Source organism: Moschus berezovskii, chromosome 16 (genome assembly GCF_049115385.1).
Source record: "Moschus berezovskii isolate FMDL1 chromosome 16, NW_MosBer_1.0, whole genome shotgun sequence".
In the NCBI taxonomy this organism is placed as follows: Eukaryota; Metazoa; Chordata; class Mammalia; order Artiodactyla; family Moschidae; genus Moschus; species Moschus berezovskii.
Genome location: NC_142475.1, coordinates 36,487,459 through 36,502,727, shown reverse-complemented (window position 1 = coordinate 36,502,727; position 15,269 = coordinate 36,487,459). Strand labels below are relative to the sequence as shown.

The 15,269-nt window shown below is 39.0% G+C and overlaps 1 protein-coding gene across 9 annotated transcripts in view; it reads right to left on the bottom strand.

Moving 5' to 3' along the window:
• Positions 1 to 266: 266 nt before the first annotated feature.
• Positions 267 to 15,269, bottom strand: part of COLEC10 (collectin subfamily member 10) — a 529,589-nt gene continuing 514,586 nt past the window's right edge. For all 9 annotated transcript variants that reach the window (XM_088844772.1, XM_088844770.1, XM_088844769.1 and 6 more), the window contains 3 exons: positions 11,704 to 11,757; positions 9,860 to 9,955; positions 267 to 7,231 (listed from right to left, as the gene is read on the bottom strand). In XM_088844772.1, coding sequence (XP_088700898.1) covers positions 6,840 to 7,231; positions 9,860 to 9,955; positions 11,704 to 11,757 — 542 coding nt within the window. In that variant the 3' untranslated portion in view covers positions 267 to 6,839. The remainder of the gene's footprint in view (positions 7,232 to 9,859; positions 9,956 to 11,703; positions 11,758 to 15,269) is intronic.

The window sequence follows — 15,269 nt, the reverse complement described above, 5'->3', positions numbered from 1 at the left end:
TATGTGTAAAAACACATATACTTCTTCTGGTAAGATTTCTTCAGAATCATCTTCTCTGAGTTGATTCAGGAATATGCATATGAAATTTTGATCTAGGAAAGAGTCTCCCACAATTATCCATTATGTGTGCTATAGTTCTTTTTTATATATTAATCTTTTTATTGGAATATATTAATAATTGGCTTACAGTGTTGTGTTAGTTTTTGCACATCATGAATCATCCCCTCCCTTTTGAGCCTTCCACCCACCCCACTTCCATCCCATTCTTCTACACTTCTTAGTAAAAATATTCACCTAGATTTTATTGGATTTAAATTGAATGTGTTTTGCAATTATGTCTCCACTTATCTCATTTTCTCAAGACTTAGGAAATGTTTCTGTATCTTGGCTTTTCACATATTATGATAGAGCTTATGATTACTCTTCCCAACTGACATCCTATAAATGTATCAGGGAATGGGCTGTAGACAATCTTCATCTCCATCACCTCTCCCAAAAGCCCACCAACCAGATTTGCACAAAGAATAAGGCTTACTTAACTCTTGATAAATTAGTCTGTGTAGGGTTTTAAAGTGAAAAATTCATCAGCCAAAGTGTTATATAGATTTTAAAACTGCATGGACACAGTTTGATCTGTCTTATTTTCCAGTTGCAGATGCCAACATGGTGATTAATTCAAGGTAACCGTAACTCATGTTTTAATAAATTATAAAATGTCAGACTCACTTCTCCCTTCTTCCTACCTGTCTTTATTATGAAAGTGACAATCTGTGGCAAAACTGGGTTTCATTTTGGTGTAGGTCACCAGAATAAAATAATGTGGAGGAACATTTATCAGGGGTCAATGTTCATCCAAGCACAGACACAAGGATATATTCTGTCTTGTAAAGAAGTGGTGTGGGTGGGTATACCCAATGATGCAGGAACTTCTTGTTCACATCAAAATTAGTCAGCCTACAGGAATGTAAAAATGTATTTGAAGAAATATGTTAATGTTGCTCTTCAAGAAATGGTACTGTGGTACTTTTATCAAAAAATATTTCCTTGTCCAACTTGTTTCAGTATAATTTTGAAGAGGTGTTACATTGAAGAGGAAGTAGGAATAAAAATAGAATAGGTTTATATATTCCATCCCCAACAATGGATTAAATTTTTGGCTTTAGTATGGTAGCCTTGATGTTCAATGAGCCAGAGGAGAGCTCTGTTCATGAGGCTAGGAATCTGATCTGTCTTCTTTTTCATTGTGCCTCTAGCCCTCATATCATAGGAAACACTCCTTAAGTATATTTGTTGAATTAATGAGTTAGTGAGCTCTACTCTCCACCTAAGTCAATTGTTCACCATCTATGTTTTAACACATCTGGACTCTGACCTGGACTTCAACCCACTGGCATTGGACACCTGCCTTGAACCCACTCAGTGAGGTCTTACCAAACCATTGACCTCTTAATAGCCTCCTCTCTTGGGGTTTAACCCTGTCCACTATATACCATCTCCTAAATTGGGTTGGCCAAGAAGTTCATTCAGGGTTTTGTAACATCTTACAGAAAAACCCAAAAGAACTATTTAGCAATCCAATGAATAGATTATTCATCATTGAGATGCTCACATGATTTTGAATCTCAGTTCTACTCTTTATCTGCGCCTCTAATGCCTCACCAACAAAATCTGAATGCACTGGGTGTAGGGTATAACATCTAGGTTTAGAGAAATGTGCGAAACTTGATATTCACTTTAGCAACCAGTGTCACAGTGAGCACAGTTCTCCTGCCCTGATTTGTATTTTCATTAAGAGCCTGCCCTAGCTGATCTCAGGGCCAGGCCTTTCAGAGTTATAAACAGCAGAAAGATAGATGGACATCAGAGGGAAGTATTTTAGTTCACTGTAAGAAAAAGAATTCAAATGGGGTTAACAAATTACTAAAACCCTTCAGATATGGACTTTATGGCCCATCTGTTGGGGGGCAGTAAAAGAAAGTCTCATATAAAAAAAAAATGTATGTATACCATAACTGTGGCATCTGCAGTGGGTTCTGCTATTTTGTTAACTTTTCTTATTCCATAGATGTTTTATGTCTCCAGGTATGCAATCCAGAGAGCTGAAAATTAATTGGTTAGTAACAATCAAAGCAGTTCATATTTGGGCAACATACATCTTAGCAGGAAAAAATACAGTTTTTAATACCAGTAGTTTTTATGGGTGAATTATCCAAAGTGTAATCAATGTTTGTTATATGTGTCTCAGCACAGGATGTATATACCTTTTTATAGTGTTTAGGCAATGACTCTGGACATAGCTCTTTCCTCTTGACTAGGTATAGAATGTGTTGCTTTGAGAAGGCAGTGTTGTGCAGCTGTGAATAAATTTTTAATTTTCATCCCCTGGAACCTTTGTGTCATCCTTGGGAAATGCCCAGCTATATTTATGAAAAGTTGAATAAACAGTTAAATTTTGAGAATGAAATTTATTTTAAATGCTATTTAAGGAAATTCTCTACTGAATTATTTTATGGGACAAATAATTACTTGCCCATTTTATATTTTTAAACTTTTTGTTTTATATTGGAGTATAGCCGGTTAACAACATTGCGACAGTTCAGGTGGACAGCAAAGAGACTCGGCCATACATATACATGTACCCATTCTCCCCCAAGCTTCTCTCCCATTCAGGGTGCCACATAACTTGAGAAGAGTTCCCTTTGCTATACAGTAATACTTTGGCCACCTCATGCGATGAGTTGACTCTCTGGAAAAGACTCTGATGCTGGGAGGGATTGGGGGTGGGAGGAGACGGGGACGACAGAGAATGAGGTGGCTGGATGGCATCACCAACTCGATGGATATGAGTTTGAGTGAACTCCGGGAGTTGGTGTTGGACAGGGAGGCCTGGCGTGCTGTGATTCATGGGGTTGCAAAGAGTCAGACATGACTGAGCGACTGAACTGAACTGAACTGAAGTAGGTCCTTGTTGGTTATCCATTTTAAATAGAGCATTGTGTGTCTGTCCACCCCAAACTCCCTAACTGTCCCTCCCCATATCCTTTCCCCACCCCGGCAACCATAAGTTCATTCTCTAAGTCCACGAGTCTGTTTCTATTTTCTAAATGAGTTCATTTGTATCATGTCTTTAAGATATTTGTTTTGCTTTCCCTATAGTTATCCCTGTAAGTTATCTGCAAAACTATAGTCATGCTCCACTGTCACCTCCTCAACATTAATGACATGTGTGAAGTGAAGTCGCTCAGTCGTGTCCAACTCTTTGCGACCCCATGAATTATAGCCTACCACATTCCTCCATCCATGGGATTTTCCAAGCATGAGTACTGGAGTGGGTTGCCATTTCCTTCTCCAGAGGATCTTCCCAACCCAGGGATCGAACCTGGGTCTCCCGCATTGTAGGCAGACGCTTTACCATATGAGCCAAAAGAGAAACCTGCGAGTACCATATTTGTAACACACATTTCTGAATTCCTAGCATCTCTGTTCATTAGCCCTGATCTTTAACTTTGGAAAGTAATCAAGAGAGGTTATCTGAGCCTCTGCTATCACAAGAGAATCATGGATGAAATTCCATTCAAAATAAGAGTAAAATCAGGAGAGACCACTGGATTGAGAGCTTCAATCAGCAGACTGGAGTTCTGCTTTTCTCACATATTGAATTTGGTAAATTGCTTAGCTTCCTTGGACCTCAGTATTCTCTTTGGGAAGATGGCATTAAAAATGTCTGCCCTTCATACTTAGAGTTTATCAGGATTACTTGGAAAATAAATATGTGAGGGCATTTATTTTGTAAGCACAAAGTTAGTTTTATTGCAAATCTATTCAAGTGTGTGGTGTCTTGGAAATTTCTCCCAGGCAAGATTGCAGGATAAATCCTATTCACTGAAACTCTGTCATCTTCTCTTGGAAGCATTGGCAGCAAAGATGAGTCATTAAGAGAAATGTTGTTATTATTACAAAGATCATAAGAGAAATAAGAATAGTGTTGACAGTACACATAATTAATATTCACACTTAGGAGAGCTTAGAACAACTCAGAATATGGGTCCCAACGTGAGCTGCCTGTTGGCAATGTTTAGTGTCTGTTTCCTCTCTACTTTCTCATCCTGTAAGTCATCCCTGGTGGATCATTCGGTAGAGAGTCTGCCTGCAATACAAGAGACCCAGGTTCAATCCTTGGGTCAGGAAGATCCCCTGGAGGAGGACATGGCAACCCACTCCAGTACTCCTGCCTGGAGAATCCCATGGACAGGGGAGCCTGGTGGGCTACATAGTCCATGGGGGTCACACGAGTTGGACACGACTTAGCGACTAAATCTACCTACCGAAGTATTTCTAGACTCTTGTTCCTTGAGCTCTTGGCTGGCATTCTACCCAAGGATCCTGACTTTGATCTGATGTCTTGCTTTGTAATCCTGATTTAATTGCTCTGCCCTCAAAATATACCATATTCCTAAAAGTCTGAATCCATAACTAGTTTATTAACCTGATGAATGATAAACATTGACCTAATTCCTGTTATTGAGCTGAACTGAATGTGGTATAAAAGGCTGGCCTTGACTTTGGAGCTGAATTGAATGTGGTATAAATGGGAGACCTTGACTTTGACATCACTGTGTCCTAATGACCTGCTATATAGTTAGAACCTTCAGAACTTTTCTTCAGAGGTGAGAAGTGGAGAGGTCACAATTTTGTCTATCAGACTGTTTTATATGACTTAGAATTTAGATTAAGAATCATGAGTCACCAACTTTTAAAAATAGAAAACTATCTCACAAATTTCCAGCTTTCTGACTTCTCTTAAATATCAGACCATGTAGTGGTACTGGGTCCTTCATGGCAAAAATAGCAACAACTGAGAAGCAGCTGGTTTCTTTAGGAGGGCAATCTGTGTTCAGTGTACCAGGGTCCCCACCTGTACCACTTCATTTATTTATGTCATCCGTGTGGCCCTTGTAGGACCTGAGTTTGTGACCCTTGAAACATTCATGGAAATAACCTAATTAAATCCATTCTCATAACCAGTTAGTCATGGATGAAATCATGAACAGATGGCTTAAGGTGAACATATGTTGTTGATCTGTTTCTTTTACTTCATTAACTGTTTTGCCAGCATTTTAAACAGTCTAATTATATGTCACAAACTATAACTGGAGCAGCAGTTTACAAGGAGATAATCTAGGGTTTGGCTGAACTTTTATTTTTAAATTTCAAATGAGAGCTGCTTTGAGGTTTGATCTGCAGTTCAAAGTAGAATTTTACCAGCTTAGTATTATAATATAGGTGAATCTTAGGCATGTTCCAAATGCCATACTTGACACATTGTTGTGATGTCATAGGAAAAAATGTCATAGGAAATGACATCATAGGAAATGACATCTTGTGATATCATAGCAAAGCACCACTGATGTGAGGTTTTTAGCACATACAGTTACACAGAATAAAGCACCTGCCATGAAATGTCACCAGGAGTGATAAATTAGAGGCAGACAAAGACCTTAGAAACATGATGTTAGTAGCACTGTGAAGTTTCCAGAGTTCTCTGAAGGCTTCACAAACTCTTTCCCTCATTCTCCATGCCCAAGAGAAGGAAAGTTGCTATGGATAAACCTAAGATGAGGAAAAAATGGAGACATATTAATAGAAGGAGGTCATCTTAGCACAAGATTATAAATAATATTGTTTGGGAACTAACCTTTTCTCTTTTGGGAGGGTTCTCTTTTGTGTGGGGCTGTATAGTTGCTTTGCAATGTTGTGTTAGTTTCTGCTATACCAAGTATATCAGCTATACATATACATATATCCCCTATCTTTTGGAACCCCCTCCCTCTCCCCCATCCTACCTTTCCAGGTCACCGTAGAGCACCTAGCTGAGCTCCCTGTGCTATACAGCTGCTTCCCACGAGCTACATGTTTTACACATGGCAGTGCAAATGCATCAATCCACATCTCCCAATTCATCTTCACTCCCTCTTCCCCATTTCCACATGACTTCACCACATCTGCATCTTTATTCCTGCCCTACAAATAGATTCATCTGTTCCATTTTTCTCGATTTCACATACATGCATTAATATACAATATTTGTTTCTCTCTTTATCTTTTCAATTTCTAGAGTTCCCTTTTCCTCAGATCAGAGGGTTAATATCTGGAAGCCTGGGATTAAGTTGTGGGTATACAGAAAGGTGGCCCATGTTTGGTATACTTCAGTGAAGGCTGTCAAGCAGAAGCATAAAATTTAACTACATGATTCCGTATGGCCTAGAATAGGTCGCTAGGCTAGAAGGTCCTCATACAGAGGTTTAAGGTTAAAGTATTTCTATGCCTGTGCAAACAGAGGACCTTGCGAATGTGGCTATGGCCATGGTGGGTGACTGGTCAAAGAACTGGGGACCTTGGGTTCAAAGACAGATAATACCTTGACATTACTAATAGAAGCCTTCTCATATATCTGGCTTTCAGCCTAGTCATCAACTCACTGTCCAGTTCATCATCCACTGGGCCATATAGATAGTCGTTGAGGGCCTTAGAGAAAGTCAACAGAGCAAATGTCAAGAGAGCATACCATTTGAGAAGCAGACAACCATCTCCTATACAACGAGTGATTCAAGTTCTCTCTTGGGACCCCTAACCTGGTGAGCTACTGAATCAATAACATACCATGTATGAAAATGATCAAAATCATCGTGGATAAGCATGGCGATGAAGATCCCAAAATTTAGTCTAGCATTTCTCACTTGCCTGGAGTCAGAATGAATTTAGTGTGATTAGAAAAGGATGGATAAAGATAACAGCGACGATAGTCACAGGGAAATGACGAATGTGTAGGGAGAGGGAAGTTACTTTTTCTTCTTGACGAATTCACAGACAAAGTACATGGTAAGATGGCACTCGGTGTCATTCCATCTGCCTGAGCTCAGCATCTCCACACAGTCCTCACGGCCATAGGGGTCGCTGGGCTCACCTTCCTTCCAGTTGCTGTAGTTCTGCAGGGGAGTGTTATCTGTGAACACATACTGACCCTCCCTCTCAAGGTCGTTCACCCCGATGAATACCCGGAAGAAGCCACTCTTGGAGACGTAGTCAGCCAGCAGCGTGTTGGCAGCTTCATCCTTGGGCATGGCTAGCATTCCACCCCGGATGCGGCAGTGGGTCAGGGATTCCCTGTAGTTCTTCTCCTCCTGCACGATGTAGTAGAATTTCTCTTCGGTTTCCCTAATCCCTGCTATGACTTCACAGTGAGGAAAAGAAGAACGTGATTATCTGTCTCAAACAGAGAAAAGCTCAGTATATAATATTGCTAGATTTAAATGAATTTATTCAAGATTTAACAACTCTTTTGCCTATCATGAGGTAGGCACTGCTTCAGTGTTTTGTCCACCTCTGTAGTTGTCTGATGGAGAACCAACTCCTGTCATTGGTCCTTCCCTGTCTTTCCTCCTTTACTTCCCACACAACGTGAAGCAGAGAGCTGTTTGGAAAAAGATGTGTTTCATGAACTGTCACCCAGCTCATCTCAGACAATCTTGCCCCGCGCCTAGTTTATGCTTTTGCCACCCTTACAGTTCCTTGAGAACTCCCTTTTCTCTTCCCCTTCCATGCCTTTCGTGCCTGGAAAGTCTTCTTAGTGCTTTATCTGGCAAATTCTTATCCATCCTTTAGACTTTAGTCAAAATGCTTTCTTCTATTAGAGCCTTTCCAGTGCCCCTGGACAAAGACAGGTGCTATTGTGCTTTCTCCCCTATGTTTCCACTGACCCCTTCACTTCATATCACTCGACACATTTCAGCCTAATTGTGTATCTCTTGAGTTTGTGAACATCTTAAGACCCATGACCATGTCCCTGTCACTCTGTAGCCTCAGTTCCTGCAACAGTGTAGGATCGTGGTGAAGGCTTGTTGGACTGATACAAAAATAATACAGAATTTCATCCACTTCTGGCCAGATTCCTAGATTGGGAATATATGCATCAATTGAGATGGTCTATACTTTACTTCTGGACTGCAAGGAGATCAAATCAGTCAATCCTAAAGGAAATCAATCCTGAATATTCACTGGAAGGACTGATACTGAAGCTGAAGCTCCAATACTTTGGCCACCTGATGTGAAGAGCCGATTCATTAGAAAAGACCCTGATGATGGGAAAGATTGAAGGCAAGAGAAGAAAGGGACCTTAGAGAATGAGATGGTTGGATGACATCAGTGAATCCATGGACATGAGTTTGAGCAAGCTCTGGGAGACAGTGAAGGACAGGGAAGACTGGTGTGCTGCAGTCCATGGGGTAGCAAGGAATTGGACAGAACTTAGCAAACGGAACAACAACACATACTTCACTTCAGGTACATAAAGTAGATTGAGCTTCTGAGTAAGATTCAGGAGAGAATTAGGAAGTCAGTATCATCCCAAGATCATGATGCACTATATATGTTTTGGGCTTTGCGGTCCAAACACACACACACATATATATGTATATATACACTTCAGGGGCTATAAGTTAAAATTTACAAATAAAACTGTGAGTACTCAAATGTTAAGAACTATAGCACTATGTTAAACCTCTGCAGTTTGGTTTATTCATTGGGGTCAAAGTCAGGTCAGAGGCAGCATCTGTACAGGTTATAACCAGAGTTGTAACTGAGGGTTCCGTTCCGTCGCTCAGTCATGTCCGACTCTTTGCGACCCCGTGGACTGTAGCCTACCAGGCTTCTCTGCCCATGGGATTCTCCAGGCAAGAATACTGGAGTGGGTTACCATTTCCTTCTCCAGGGGATCTTCCCAACCCAGGGATCGAACCCGGGTTTCCCGCATTGGAGGCAGACGCTTTAACCTCTGAGCCACCAGGGAAGCCCAATTAATATCAAACATTTCCTATGCCTCTAATATTACAAGATGAGGATGGACACAAGATAGCATTTGTGTGCCTCTACTAATGTAAATAAATACGACTGGATTATAATATTTCTATATCATTGTACAGAAAACCTCAAATGAACGTTTTGGTCAACCCAATAAATACAAGCACAACAAAGTAAAGAAAAAGTAGTTGTAACAGCAACTAGAACAGCTCCCTGATTCATACTGTCTCAGGAGAGAGCACATAAGCCCCACTTTAAGGGTTTTACTGCTAACCATCCTGGGGAAATACGAGAGAAAACAAAAATGGCTAACATGGACTATTGCACAGTTTAGAGAAATGCATAATGTTCCCACTGACTTGTACTGAGGGTAGAAGAGTCAGTGAAACTTGTATTCAAATTCTTCCTCCACTGCTCATTAGCGTGTATCTAAGGGCAAGGTAATCTCTCTGAACTTCAGTCTAATCATAAAAATTAGTATTACTGCAAGTAGTCAACAAAGCAACTACTGTTTTCATTACTATTTTTATCTTCTAAGATGCTGGTTGTTGGGCTCTTGTCTCTTTTTCTTAAGGCCCAGCTACTCAAACTCTGCCTTTTCTCCCTTCCCCTCTCTCAATAAAATCACTTTTTCTACCTATAGGAATGCACATATGTATGTCCACAGGATCTGAAGTATACTAGAGTAAGTGGATAATCAGGATTCTAAGAGATCTATAAACTGGTGACACTATCTCAATAATCCTTTGCCTAAAGTGAGTTAGTTAGGGCAAACTTGTTTCTTTAAGAAAGAGATTATTTTAGTTTTAAATTTGTATTTATTTATTTATTTAGGTCATGTGACATTCAAGATATTGGTTCCTCAACCAGAGAAAGAAACCATGCCCCCTGCAATGGAAGGGAAGAGCCCTAACACTAGACAGTCAGGAAAATCCCAGAATTGCCATGTTGAAAGAGATAAATCCATGGATAAATAGCACAAAGCAAACGAGAATAGACTCACCATTCTTAACAAACTTCATTGAAGTCTTAAGGCGAGCCACACTGATGTCTAGTTGTCCAACAACTTTTCGGTATCTTCCACAATCACAGACAGTACCTTTTAAATGACAAAGCTGTCAATTCATGTTGATGCCCATGAAGAATGGATAAGAAAGGCAATTGCTCTCTTCCCATTATTTACTGTCTTTTTCTAGTCTAGCTATGTCTTTCTGTGAATGGCGAGACTTTTTGTCTTTTATTAAAGACAATGTCTCCAATATACAAGAATTCTGAATATATCTTTTCCAATATTTTGAAGGAGTTAAAAGAGACTTCTAAACCAGTTTTTTAGAAAGAACAGTAAATATGACAAACCAGTGCTCACATATTGTGAAACATTTGGCATTTTTGTTGAACACAGAATGTACCTCTACAGTCTCAGAATAAAATCTTCACAGCATTTTAAAAACATATTTCTAGTTTTCTCTTGTATTACTGTATTGTTAGTTGGGAGAAACCTTTCTTGACGAAATTAATGTTAATTCTGATTATCCATTTGGAATATAGCTTAACGTTTTGAGGACTAAGTTTAAATCTTGTGAATAGATTCATTTTATAATTTTAAGAGCAAGTTGTCCCATTTGTGGATTAACTACGATTTTAATTTCCTCCACTAATTCCCCTTCACTCATTTACCTTTTCAATCACCTACTGATAATGTGGCAGAGAAAAAAATCTATAAGAAAAACGATGTAAAGTTCAAATGATTCTTTCTACCTATTTAACGGATGCTTCATGTCAACATTTCCATTTGCTTTTTTCTCCAGTGATTGAAAATCAAAATGAATTTTACTAGCCAAAGTGGGGGGGAAATCTGTGGCTTTATTTATCCATATGCACAGTTAAATATAAGGAATTTAAAACAGCTCTTAGAATTAGGGTTCTCTACATCTTTATGGACAGGAGCTTCCCAGGTGGCTCAGTGGTAGAGAATCCACTTGCCAATGAAGGAGATTCAAGAGATGTGGGTTTGATCCCTTGGGTTCGGAAGATGCCCTGGAGGAGGAAATGGCAACCCACTCCAGTATTCTTCCTGGAAAAATCCCATGGACAGAGAAGCTCGGCAGGCTACAGTCCATGGGGTCACAAAGAGTCTGATATGACTGAGCAACTAAGCACACATGTACTCACACTTTTATGGATAGAAATAATTGAAGCTCACCAGGAATGAGCTACTATCTTTCCCTGCATTAAGCACTGGAAAGAGTTCTCTTTTCACTATCAGGGGAGGTTTCTGGGCCACTGATGCATGGTTCTGTAACCACCAGGACTCTCTCCATCAGGCCAGTTTGCTGGTGACATAATGCTTGGCCAGCGTTTGGTTGAGGCTCTGGTGAAAGGCTGAGCCTATTGCTGGTCCTATTGTTGAGGCCCTTGTGGATTTTCCTCTTGGTCTAGGGGGATGAAGGCAGCTTCCTGATGTACTAGATTTGCTACCTCAGGCAAGCGTGGCAGAGGTGGAATGAACCACCTTCCTTCCACCCGTTCCATAGGGCCTGAAAAGTCACCCCTAGAGAGAGAAGAGAATTTCTTTACTTCCTTTCCTCTGGCCCAAGGAAGAGGAGGTTAATCACACTGAACAGACTATTGTTCTTCTATTAAATATACTTATTTTTGAGACAAATAGTTTTGTAATGATGTCAAAAATTAAAAAGAAAAGCAACCTGAATATCTATCAACAGAGGAATGGATAAAGGAGATGTCGTTGATTCCTTTTGCTGTACAGTAGAAACTAATACAACATTGTAAAGCAAACACACTACAATAAAAATTAATTTTAAAAAGAAAAAAATGAGCATCTTATACCTGCTTTGCCTTTTCCCCCAGGTATTCCAGGCAAACCCTTTTCCCCTTTGTCACCTGAAGAAAAACAATAGCCATGAAAAGAACAACTAAATAAAATAGTACTATTAATGAGTAGAATTAAATGCATAAAATATAATGAAATAGAATTATATCAGGCAGACAATATATTACACACCTAAAATAAGAAGAAAGAGGTTTTAAACTTCATTTGTAATATCTCCAAATAATATTTACTAATATTATAAAAATAATTTGGTTTTGAGTTGGCTGCACAGGTACAACTAATCAAACAAGTCATAATTTAATTAGATGGAATACAGAATTCCAGCTGGATGTATAAACATTTAATTTTGTGTCATTTATCCCACTAACATGTTTTTATAATGTGGCCTTCTAGGCACAGCTAATACAATATTCTGCATGTTTTTAATTTTTAAAGTTCCGTTGCTTTACATATCTGAATCAATTGATTAGCATAACGCAGTCTGTGTATTTATTATATTACGCCCCCAAGTTCTTCCATGTGGTTTTGCCCTTGGATTTTCAAAAACACGTATTGTGCTTTTTCAATTTAATTCGACAGATACGTACTATTTACTCACTCTATGCAAGACAAAACATTTGCTTGGTACTTTGAAAAGATATAAAGAGAGACAAGATTAAACATTTGGCTTGAAAGAGTTTATGCTTTTTGGAAGAGATGTGATGTATGCAAATACTGATCATATAAAGTTGTATCAAAAATATTATTCTGAAATATCAACCTCGATAATTTTCCTTTTGCTCTTTTTTGTATGTGACCTTTTTCTTAGCCAGAGACATTGACAAAATAAATTTGAGAATCAGAATTGCTAAAGCAGAGAGAAAAAAAAGTTGACTTTTTTCAACTTCAAAATAGGCTCTTGAAGTCCACATCAGACACAATAATTGAAAGCAAAAGCTTTTGATTTATAAGAGGAAATGTTTGGCTGAACTTTGCGGGAATCAAAAGAGAAGATCCTGATAGAAGTAAAATGGAGCTTATGCTTCAGTGGAGATCTGGAAAAAGAATAAGAAAAAATTCAAGGGGATAAATACAGGATGATGGTCATACAGGCTAAAGAAGAGTATGAGGTTTACTCTTGTAGGACAATGATCTGGCCAGGAATTGGGTAAGTAACGGAGGGGACAATGTAAGGGGGAATGGAGTCAGCATTGAGGTTCTGCCTAATTCCTTCCTTTCCCAACAAAAAGGGAAAACGCAAAGGATTCCCTATATTGCCTGTCCATTTGCTATTCTGTTTTTGCTGATCACTTTTTACTAAGAGTCCTGTGCGTGTTGATCATGGATCATCCAGAAATTCATGCTGACCAGGGCACCAAGGATTTGCTGAGCCTTTCCTAATTGACCCACATGGATGCTTTTCTTTACAGTGATGCCAGACGTTCATGAGCTCCCCAGACAAAAGGAGGGGGCTCCTTGAAACTCTGAATGTAGTTTGAGTATGCAGTGGAATGTCTCTGAACCTTGGGCTTAGAAGAAATGAGACAATGGTGAACTCTATGACAATGGAATGTGATAAATATTGTAAGAGATACCATGAACAGAGATAACACACTCTGTCCAATGTTAGAAGGAGCTGGCAGAGATAGAGCTCCAGCTGGAAGAATGAAGGAAGGCTCTCCTGAGGAGACGGTGCTGGAGTTTCAGCAGGTGGAGGTGGGAACCAGGTAGTAGACCCCGTACAGCAGAGGTGTAGTTGTGAAAGAAGTATAAAAGTATGCCGAGCATCCTGATAAGGAAGATTGATCTGGACACATCTGATCTGTGTCCTGAAAACTCCTCATTTCCCTTATGTGTAAACTGGAAAAGATAAGACAAGATTAGAGACAATGTTAATGGAAGAAAGGGAATATATGTTCGCTGAGTGCCAATCATTTGTCAAGTATTGTTTGGATACTTTAGAGGTATTGTTATATGAAATCCAATGAGCTAGGTGCTATCATCATCTTTATTCTAACAACTGAAGAAATTGAGAGTCAGGGAGGCAAAATAAATGATTCAAGGACATCCAACAATTCAAAAGCAGTGCTGCTATTAAAACCCAACCACTTCGACTCCCCAGTTTGTGGTGTTTTTCAAATGATTTAACCATAATATAATGAAGGGAAGCAAAGTCTTCAAAAAGAGCTATAAAATGTTGAAAGTAATGTAAGTCTTATCATCACCAAAAACAATATGGACTTGAAAGATCATATGAATCTGGCTTCATATTTTAATTTAAAAATAGTTTATTTTCTTTATATGTGAATCTCTTTCAATTCAACATGAGTTGAAAACTGATTTTAGTTCTGCTATGATCCTAGTTCTGGTCTAAGTCCAATAATAAACATTTTAAAAGCACACATAAAGTATTTGCTTTAGAAAATTATAGGCTTTTGGGGAATTTCGCTGGTAGTCCAGTGGTTGGGACTCCATGCTTTCACTGTTGAGGATGCTGGTTCAATCCCTAGTTGAGGAAGTAGGATCCCACAAGCTGTGCAGTACGGCCAAAATGTTAGTTTTTTAAGGAAAACAAAGCGCACATCAGAGACCAAGGAGTTGAGACATCACTCCCTAATGGAGAGAAATAAAAGAAATGCCTGGTAGGTATTTAGAGAAGGCAAAGATGACTGTGGATTAGAGTAGGAAAAGAGGCTTCTTTGAAGCAGCAGCCTTTAACTGGATATTAACAGTGTGGAGAATAGATTCTTGAATCTATCAATTCCTTTGAATTGATGCATGGATTTTTTTCTGAGAGGATGTAAGCACTGTGACTACTTTCCAGTATTTTGACATGAATTCCTTTCCTTTTTTTTAACAGATGGGAAAGTCAAAACAGTGTGGTGGAGTGAAAACCACAGAAGTCTGAACAACCAGGGTTTGAATGTTGACTCTGAGTCTTAATAGCTAAACATGGACCAGTTACCTAATTCCTTTAAATTTACATTTCTTCATTTTTAAAGTGGAATGATGGTGCCTAAAGTCATAAGAAGGATAAATTAGACAATGTCATGGGATTAGGCCTGTGCTTGACTTGTAGCGGGTATTTAACCAACATTTGCTTCCACGCACTAAATCAGAGGTACAGTAAAGGAAGCATGCCAAGTAGTTAGCCAATTCATGGTGGATGTGAGCTCATTGTGTCTGTTTCCCCAAAATGAAATCTGGTTTAAAGCCACATATAAAAATTAATGTTGACCCATTAGTGAGAGCACCTCTGTATTAACTGTCTTAAGGTTGAAGAATCAGAGGTTGCATTTAAACAAACAAAACACCATAATACTTTCACTGTAAAAGGATGATCGACCTTAAGTAAAAGCATCTATTTTGCTATGAGATTGAATTTACCTATAGTTAATCATCCTTTCCTATTCCTGAAATGAAATGTTGACATCCAGAAAGCTACCTTCTCCATTCAAATGACAACATAAAGGTCAGCCCAGAAAGTTGAGATTAATGTGAGTCAGCGAAAAATTTAGAAGGACCAGCGACAAAATGAGGACAATAAATTTCAAAGTACAGATTAAAAATGAAATTAATCCAG